Here is a 9,812-nt window from a genome sequence, read left to right on the forward strand (position 1 = left end):
TAGACACCGGAGGGGGCTAGGGTTACACAAAGTCGGTTATAAGGAAGGAGATCTACATATCCGTATTGCCAAGCTTGCCTTCCACGCCAAGGAGAGTCCCATCCGGACATGGGACGAAGTCTTCAATCTTATATCTTCATAGTCCAACAGTCCGGCCAAAGGTTATAGTCTGGCTGTCCGGATACCCCTAATCCAGGACTCCCTCATCAGGGTATTGAGTCAAACTTATTTGGCTAGCGTGTAAATTTTTTCTCTCCCGTTGCAACGCACGGGCATGTTTGCTAGTATTTAAAAAAATCATTACATTGTCATAATTCAATGTCAGGAGTGTCATGCGGTGATCACTACCTTAGGATTCATCATGTTTTTGGATGCATTGTGATCATGTAGGCACAACCTCTTTGACGGTGGGGTCAAAAGAAGGATAAGTCACGAAATGACGGTGTGTCGCATTGAAACGAAATACACATACCGGTGAAGAGTCTTGAGTCATGCTTATTCGGTTATGGCTATGTGATTTTCTTTCTTTCGTTGCAACGCACGGGCATATTGGCTAGTTCTTATAAACGTAGGCAGGCATCAAGATATTAATTTCACATTCATTTAGGGATCCCCTATTTTATATATATATATATATATATATATATATATATATATATATATATATATATATATATATTCGTCTAATGAATACCTTGGTAATAACTCTAGAGCGTTCTTTTCTTTTCTTTTCTTGGAAGCAAGGAAAGAAATTCTTTCTTCTCTTATAAATAAATAAATAAAGTAATAAATCCCAAGCGACCGTCGTGGAATCTAATCCAGTCCAAATCCAAATAGGAGTAATTCTTGTCGAGACCCAGCCAAGGATGTCCATGGCGGCGACCCGGATGCTGGCGCGCCGCGCCGCCCCCGGCCTCCTCCGCTCCGGCACCAGCCCCGGCCTCCTCCGCTCCGGCGCGCTGCCGGCGGTGCTGCAGGCGCAAGGGCGGTGGTACCGCGCAGCAGGAGGGGACCCGTCGCCGTCGTTCTACGAGCCGCCGCCGACCCCGGCGAACCTGGGGCTGAGCATCGTCCCGGAGAAGAAGGCGTTCGTGGTGGAGCGGTTCGGCAAGTACCTCAAGACCCTGTCGTCGGGGATCCACCTCCTGATGCCCGGCGTGGACCGCATCGCCTATGTGCACTCGCTCAAGGAGGAGGCCATCCCCATCCCGGACAACTCGGCGATCACAAAGGACAACGTCTCGATACAGATCGGAGGAGTGCTATACGTCAAGGTCTCTTTTCTTGGATTTTCTTTTCCTTTGATTCTTGTTTAGCTTAGAATCTACTTAGTATTCATGAATTGAATTGAATCGAATTGGATCGAACCAGATCGTCGACCCCTACATGGCCTCTTACGGCGTGGAGAACCCCATCTATGCTGTCATCCAACTTGCGCAGACAACCATGAGGAGTGAACTCGGCAAGATTACCCTTGACAAGACCTTTGAGGAGAGGGACACGCTCAACACCAACATTGTGGTATGTACTAGTATAATTTCATCTTCAGAGGGACTCCATCTTCAGTATAGAGATTTCAATGTTTAGGCGGTGGACATTATACATACTTGGGTTGTGATTCATGTGCTGTTAACTTGTCTTTTCATCACCACACAGCAGAACTGACACCTAACCAACAACCCTCCCAATTTGATTTCTTCTCTTTTGTTTCCCCAACTACAGAAGTCAATCAATGAGGCAGCAGAAACTTGGGGTTTGAAGTGTCTTCGCTACGAAATCAGTATGTTTCTTTTCTTCCTTTTCTTTCTTTCTTTCTTCTACTAGAGTATGTTTCTTCAACTGAAGCTTGTCTATCTTTCTAGGGGACATCACTCCTCCAGATGGAGTCAAGAAGGCCATGGAGATGCAGGCCGCAGCAGAGCGCAAGAAACGTGCTCAGATCCTCGAGTCTGAAGGTAGTGGCTTTTACTAACTTGATCCTTCTTCTTTAGTTTAACAACCTTCTTCAGTTTTTAATGAATCCTGCTTGCTACCTGACTCATGTCAGACAAGTGCTCTTGCTAGATGCAAGTTGCAAATTAAATCCTGCTTCCTATCAGTTTAACAACACTAAATCCTACTATATAGTGTTGGATTTCATCGTATGGCAAACTGCTCTTCAGTTTAACAACATTCTGTTTTTATGTGAGACAAGTTGCGCATTCAGTTTGTAACAACACTAAATCCTACTACCTGACTGATATTGACAAGTGCTCTGGTTCACCCCATATTATATACTAGTGCTAGATGTAAGTCGCAGACTAATAAATCCTGCTAACTTACTCGTGTTGGAATCCTGCTACCATACTCATGTTGCCAAGTAGATAGTGTTCGATTTCGTCAGACCAAACTTGTATGGGCTCTTTGGTTTAACAACATTCTATTTTTATGTGATGATAAGTTGCACACTGAATCCTGCTTGCTACCTTATGTTCAGCCCATGTGCTATGGTAGATATAAGTTATAAATTAAATCCTGCTATGCTACCTGACTGATGATGTTGCCCTTAATAGTGTTAGATTTCATCAGACCAAACTCGTATGGCCAACTCTGTTTGATCTCTTACACCATGTTTTGTACAATAAACTACAGATTTAACTCCAGGTTTTGTTTTGTTTTGTTCTCTTGTGCCAGGTGCTATGATGGAAAATGCAAACAAAGCAAAGGGTACGTGACATCTGTTTTATAATGCTACTCCGCAGATTCTGAAATATTTTTGCTTGCTCAGCTTGTCAAAAATACTATACACTTGCCCATTTATGCTGCTACATGCATGATTTGAGGAAATCCTGTTCCTCTGCCTTCTGCTATCCAGCATTCTAACCTTAGTTTCTGAAAGCATGCATATAACATTATACTTTTTCTTATTGTGAAACATTAAAATGTCAAATATTTTGGGATTTTTATAATTCTTATGTTATTGCAAGTCCTGCTATTCCTTGGAACTGTTCTTAGGATTGGAAGTAATAATGGATAATACCGCCTCATGGACTTGTTGTTAATTTCTTTCTGCTTGCATGTATTTTTCCTCATCCATTCAAGGAGATTGAACCTGATGCATTTCTACACAGGGCAGGGGTTTAAATTATGTCTCACTTGTACAGAAGGTTCACTAGACACATGCATCTTATGGCAATGAATTTCATGAAACATCAAGTATGCATTTTAGCACAGATGTTCAGTTCTACTGTTTGTATTGTTGGACGACTATACATACTTGAAGAGCTATTCTGATTATAATAATGTCCCAGTTGACAAAACCAAAAGTCTTGTCGTTTCTACTATAATTATTATTTGCTTGGAACATATTTCGATTGTTGCCCTCTGGTCTGGTGAAGCTAAAAAGTGTTGCTTGACTCTTGGACTTACGCTTGTTTTTCTATGTGGACACCAGGTGAAGCTGAAGCGATTCTTGCCAGGTCGCAAGCCACTGCTGAAGGGATCAGGATGGTCTCGGAGTCGTTTAAAACTGAAGGCAGCACAGAGGTATCACACTTTTCTTGTAAAATCTTAATGGAATCCTTCAAGTAAAGAGATTTTGACGGTCCTTTTCCCTTTGCCTGACAACACACACACACATTTTGCTGCTTGTAATTTGTGCAGGCTGCCAGCTTGAGGATTGCTGAACAGTACATCAGAGCATTCAGTGAACTGGCTAGAAGTGTGAGTTGTTGAATCTTAATAATTATTATAGTATATACACGACTCTTGGCGTTTGCTAGCTTAGCTGATATGAAATTTCATTGTACTTACTGATGCATGTGTGTTTTGCCAAACTGCAGACGAACACGATGCTTCTTCCCAGTGACGCAGGCAATCCGGGGACAATGATTGCTCAGGCGCTCCAGATATACAACCACACGTACAAGCAGAAGCTGACGCTGGGAAGCCCAAGCCCCAGCCCCAGCCCCAGCAAGCGGGCAGAAGAGGCTGATTTGTCCCTTGGGATGCCATCCGTGAGCGACCTCGGCACCTTTGAGCACCACAAGTAGAGTATCTTTTTTTCTTTTTCTCTTCTGTTAGGGAGGAGAGGAATGGATAGCTAGACTGGATAGATAGATTGCTAGGGAGGCAGCGCAACTTTGTCACGAGTGAAGATTTACTGATTAGGTCGGTCGGTCGGTTGGATAAAACACGATACTCTGTTGGTTAGGAGCAGCTTTGAGAGAAAGCTTTTTATCTGTCTATATGAATTGAGTGGTGTTACACGCACAACCTTTGAATATGTTGCACGAGATTTTTTAGTTTAACTGACACTGTTTTCAGTTTTTTTGGCATGAAATCTGATAGTGTTTACTACACAAAAGAATGCTGCCTAAGTTGATTGTTAAATAATGTTGTGCTAGCTCTTTTGTTTGTTGCTTTGAGCCCATGGCAAGTTGTAGATTTGGTGTCAATTAGCAGCAGGAAATAAATAAATCTTATTATCCTAATATGGACGGACGGGCATGCACAAACCAGGTTAGGTTACTTGCAGAGAAATAATCCATGAGATAACAAGAAGACTTGGTTGCATATATACATGTTCCACAGAGAGATATGCATGTTTGTTGTTATAGCTAGTCAGTGGCATCATCGTCCTCCTTGGGTGGCGACTGATGTTGAGGATGGGTAGGGCTAGGGCTAGGGGAAGGCGACTGTTGTTGAGGGGTAGGGCTAGGGGAAGGCTTGGCGACGCCGGTGAGGTAGTCGAGCGCCGTGACAACGTCGGCGATGGAGGGGCGCATGGTGGCATCCTCCTGGAGGCACATGGCGGAGATGGCGAGCGCCTGGTAGAGCCCCTTGGTTGGGTATGCGCCGCGGAGGAGCGGGTCGGCCATCTCCCTGAAGCGCTTCTTGCTCTTGAAGCGCGGTGCCGCCCACTGCACAAGGTTGTGCTCATCACGGGGCCTGGACTTGTCGATGACGCGCCGCCCCGTGATGATCTCGAGGAAGACGACGCCGAAGCTATAGACGTCGGACATGGTGGTGAGCTTGCCCGTGAGCGTGTACTCGGGGGCGCAGTAGCCGTAGGTGCCCATGACCCTGGTGGAGACATGGGTCTTGTCGCCGACGGGGCCGACCTTGGCGAGGCCAAAGTCGGAGAGGTGCGCGCGGAAGCAGCCGTCGAGGAGGATGTTGGAGGCCTTGAAGTCGCGGTAGATGACGGGCGGGCCGGGGCGGCGGGAGGCGTCGTGGAGGTACTCGAGGCCCCGGGCGGCGCCCTGCGCGATGCGCATGCGCATGGCCCAGTCGAGCCCCCGGGACGACGGCAGCAGGTCCAGGAGGTGGTCCTCGAGGGAACCCTGGGGCATGAACTCGTAGACGAGCATGCGGTGGTTGGCGTCGGCGCAGTAGCCGATGAGAGTGACGAGGTGGGGGTGCTTGAGGAGGCTGAGCATGAGCACCTCCACCAGGAACTCGCGCGTGCCCTGCAGCCCGTTGCGGTCCAGCTGCTTCACCGCCACCTCCGTGCCGTCCCTCAGCCGCCCGCGGTACACGGGCCCGAACCCGCCCTCGCCCAGCATCGACTCCACCCGGAACCTGCCGCTGGCCTCCGAGAGCTCGGCGAATGTGAATGCGCGCGCCGTCACCGCCGCCTCCTCCTTGTTCATCCCCAGGATCTCGTCAGCCACCCGCCGGTTGTGCTCGTACGTCGCTGCAATTCAATACCACATTGCAAATCTCACTCAGTCATCCATCCATTCATTCATTCATCACTGTCTCTTATTTCACCTAGTATCTATCTATATATTCATTCATTCCCCTCTCTTGTTTCAAAAATATGTGTATAGTGTGCATTTTGTTTATTTATTTATGTAGCACAAGTTTATGTCGTCGTTTTTCTTTATATATACAACAAGGTCATCTTGTATTTTGAATCTCACTTTGACCATCAATTTTACCAACAGGGCATAAAAAAGTACTCTCTCCGTAACAAAATGCAATTCAGTTTTTTATACCCTATCCAAAACCAAAAAAACATCTTATATTTTGGTACAGAGGTTGTATATCTTTAAAAGTGCAAATCCAATGGTATATATACTCTTTGTGTCATAGTATAACTCTTATTTTGTTGGTCTCATCAAAGGTAGACAAAAAAAAAGAGGTGATCACATCATCACAAATTTAAAGGATTATTACTTGTTGGTCAGAGGCTTGCCTTAATGAGAAAACAAAATGCAATATCATACAATACAATATTTTGATTGGAGCTAGTTTCTTAAGGACATTTATTTATGTATGTATGTATGTATGTACATGGATGGATAGATGATGAAGATTTGTGTACCTGATTCTGCAACAATCTCATCGACGAGGGTGGCAAGGTTGTTGTTGTTGCTGCTGCTGCGGGCGCCCTCCTCCTCTTGATGATCATCATCTCGTCGCAGCAGATTAGGGGGGCGGACGGTGACGGCTGGAGCGTCTCGGGGAGGCGGCTTCTTGGTTGTGGAAGCAGGTACGGCCGCCGGACCACCACCATGACCATGATCCAGGAGCTTGTCGGCGCCGGACTGGAAGCAACACAAGATGCCCATCCTTCCTTGCTTGCTAGGTGGTGAATGCTTGAGCAAATTCTATTCTACTACCTAACGATACATAGAAAGAATTTGCCCAAGCATTCAATCCAATCCATTTTGTTTCGATTCCTCGATCCAATCCCAATCGACACGATGAGCAAGGTCATTGGCGGCCCGCCGGAATCCATGCCATGCCATGCCACCCACATGCTAAGCTAAACAAACGTAGGGTTGATGGTTTGCCCGGCTGGCAGGCCTAAGCACCAAGTGCATGCATGCATGCCCCCCTCCTAATTTTAGTTACTACTGTACATTTCTTTCTATCTATCTATCTATCCCTAGCCTGCTTCTTGTTTCAGGCACATAGGATAGGATAGGATAGGATTCAGACATCAAAGCAAGTGAGTGAAGTGATGCTCAACTCAATTCAATTCAATTATTGCCATCTCCATCAAACCAAATTTCTATGAATATTCTTTCTTGTCAACTATCTCCCTCTTGTTGCAACGACAAGAAAAGAAAAGAAGAAAGGCTCAACTCTCAACTGATTTCCCCACCACCAGCAGTATCACTAATCTTACAGTTGTCGTCGTCATCAGCAGAAGTGCTGCTCATCAGGTTTAGGTTCATCACGACTGGTTGCTGACCCTGACTGCCATCATCTGAAGGTAGTGCTTCCAGCTGCAGTTCCAGGCGAGCATCCATGGCCAGTATCTCCCAGTCGTGGTGGCGCAGAAACGAAAGCACACCATCCTCTTTATGCACAAGTAACACAAGACAAGATAAAGCAGACATTATAAGAAAACTAGGTACTGAAGGAAATCCACGAGTATCTATCTATGTATGAGTGTCAAGAAAGAAGTAGCTGTTGACAAACCTCCATTCCGGACGGCCTCGATCTGAAACACTCCCGAACCCCGTGGCCCTGTGACCGGGAACGTGCACGACACGGATCGGCGCCGATGACCCAAAACGACAGATGCATCGTACCATGGGCCTCTAGCTATAGGCACCCCGATCGCCTGTACGACCTCTGGGTTCTCGCTAGCCTTGTCGATCGCCTTGCTGGATTGTAGGCACATATCATCATCATCATCATCATCATACAAATCATGAAAGGAAGAAAGAAAGAAAGATTTAATAGGAGATATATGGAGTATGTTCTTCGTTGGTGCATATATATTTATCTAATGTTCCTAATAATAACTGAAAAAGGGTCCAAACCTGCATATAGTACAGGTACAGGTACAGGGTATACATAGAAAGAAGATTATTCGAAGAAAGGTGATAAATTCCAAGAAAGCAGAGCAGTTATATCATGTACTAATGTAGATGTTGAATTGATTCTAGAGAGCAGAGCAGAGCAGAAGCAGAAGCAGATGCAGAAGCAGATGCAGATGCAGATGCACATCCTAGAGACCTGGTGCATCCGTGGAAGATGGCGAGGTCGTTGATGGCGCTGAGGGCGACTCCCCCGGCCAGGCTGATGGCCCCGATAGCCACCACCTTCCGGACTGCCGTCGACCTCTTCTTCTTCTGGCTCGTCTCTCCGGCGGCACCGGCACCGGCAAAGTAGGAGGAGGAGCTGAAACCAACTCAGTCCATGAGCTGGAAAGAAAACCAAACAAGAGATGGTTGCTTACCGGCCATCTCCAGCGGATCTGCTGCTTCGGCCGGCGAGCAGGGGAAGGCCAAGCACGAGCTTCCTCGTCCTCGTCCACGCCGCCGGCGACATCGAGGACTGAGGAGGAGGAGGAGGAGGGTGAGTGGGTGTGGGCTCAACTGAACTGAAATGATCAGGTCAGGCCTTCATTCGGTGGGCCGGACAGGCAGGCCCGGCCCAGCCCAGCCCAGCCCAGCCCAGGGGAAGCTATCTAATCTTCCTTCTCCAATCCTTTCCTCATAAAAAAAAACAAATATTCCTTCTCAAGTAGTAGTAGTAGTAGTAGTAGCAGTCGTCGTAGTAGTAGTAATGCTGTAATTTGGAAGTTTGCTCCCCCTAACTCCTTTTGTTGGTATGCCAAAGTTATTTAAAAGAGATTCAACTTCACATCTTTCCACCGCTCATTACAAAGAACATAATAACGGCTTTATGTTTTATTTACTTACTAGCAAAAGGGCCCGTGCATTGCAAGAGAAGAAAAAATAATTCATAGTCTTCAACGGCCACATTTTGTTCACATCTCATCGCGTTTTTTTTAAATTTGTTCACAAATGCAAGACAAATGTTCCTTCTTCAAAATTCATTCACAAATTAAAGCAATGTTCACATTTTCGCAAAAAATATCATGGTTGTCAGAAAACTTGGTAATTTAAAGAATTGTTCTGAATTTCAAGAAACATTCTTTTTAAACATACTATAAATTCTGACCCAACCCGGCAGTTAATTCTTCAAAATTCACGCGGGTATATAGTCACAAAGACACAGAAGCATTACTGTTTGACTACATATGCTTGATCATTCATGAATATTTTCACAAATTTGGGAACATTTTTTTACAAATTTGTGAACATTTTTTATATTGCGAATGGTTTTTAAGCATTTTCTTCTGGATCAGTAAAACTATGATACCTTGACCTAGGGTCATGGTGTTTACCCTGACGAGTAAAACTATGATACCAGAATAAACATAGATGTGTATGGAGGCAAACTAGTCATTTTCATATAACTAGCAAGATGTGCGTGCATTGCACGGAACATCAAGATACATTTGTATGAGTAGTTTATCTTGTAAGAGAAAAGGATGAACGAGAGAAGTCCTTATTTGCAATTGTGGAGAGAGATGCGGGTATCTTTTTGCAAAATTGTCATAGTTTGCTTTCTATTCGTCAGATATAGATCGGACGGTCTATATTACACGATGGCAGGCATAACATCATCACCAACTCGGTCTTTTATAAGAGTAGAGACTTACAAAAACTAATCCGTAAGAAGTTGTGTCAATTTTTTTGATCTCAACACCGCACAAAACATGGAAACCTTTTTTTACGTGACTCGCGAGTACCAAATAAAATCATAAAACAACCTCTACAAATCCCAAAAAAACCTCTATGTAAGCATGTTAGTTCTGTTTGTTATTTACAAATCTGTTTGAAGTTTTGTGAATATTTTCTAAAATTTACAATTTTCAAATTCCTGAATATGTTTTGAGTACATGGTCATTTTTCCTAAAATCATGAGTTTTTTTTGCAAACATACTTTCAAAATCATGATTTTTTTATAATATGAAAACATTTTTAAAATACCGGACATTTATGATTTTCCAAACATTT

The 9,812-nt window shown here is 44.7% G+C and overlaps 3 protein-coding genes across 3 annotated transcripts; 1 reads left to right on the plus strand and 2 right to left on the minus strand.

Annotated features, from left to right (window-relative positions):
• Positions 1–800: 800 nt before the first annotated feature.
• LOC125552871 (stomatin-like protein 2, mitochondrial) lies at positions 801–4,289 on the plus strand. Its single transcript, XM_048716574.1, has 8 exons — positions 801–1,274; positions 1,372–1,521; positions 1,723–1,780; positions 1,863–1,955; positions 2,674–2,706; positions 3,434–3,525; positions 3,643–3,702; positions 3,822–4,289. The coding sequence occupies exons 1-8, from the start codon at positions 867–869 to the stop codon at positions 4,029–4,031; spliced, it is 1,104 nt and encodes a 367-aa protein (XP_048572531.1). The 5' UTR covers positions 801–866; the 3' UTR covers positions 4,032–4,289.
• Positions 4,290–4,442: 153 nt separating this feature from the next.
• Positions 4,443–6,807, minus strand: LOC125552870 (probable serine/threonine-protein kinase PBL7). The gene is made up of 2 exons (XM_048716572.1): positions 6,311–6,807; positions 4,443–5,677 (listed from the first exon to the last, which is right to left on the minus strand). Exons 1-2 carry the CDS (start codon positions 6,555–6,557, stop codon positions 4,599–4,601), a joined length of 1,326 nt encoding a protein of 441 aa, XP_048572529.1. The 5' UTR covers positions 6,558–6,807; the 3' UTR covers positions 4,443–4,598.
• A 138-nt stretch (positions 6,808–6,945) lies between these two features.
• LOC125552872 lies at positions 6,946–8,337 on the minus strand. The gene is made up of 4 exons (XM_048716575.1): positions 8,183–8,337; positions 7,960–8,124; positions 7,417–7,604; positions 6,946–7,294 (listed from the first exon to the last, which is right to left on the minus strand). The coding sequence occupies exons 1-4, from the start codon at positions 8,272–8,274 to the stop codon at positions 7,080–7,082; spliced, it is 660 nt and encodes a 219-aa protein (XP_048572532.1). The 5' UTR covers positions 8,275–8,337; the 3' UTR covers positions 6,946–7,079.
• Positions 8,338–9,812: the final 1,475 nt, after the last annotated feature.

The sequence above is a fragment of the Triticum urartu genome, chromosome 4 (assembly GCF_003073215.2).
Source record: "Triticum urartu cultivar G1812 chromosome 4, Tu2.1, whole genome shotgun sequence".
Lineage (NCBI taxonomy): Eukaryota > Viridiplantae > Streptophyta > Magnoliopsida > Poales > Poaceae > Triticum > Triticum urartu.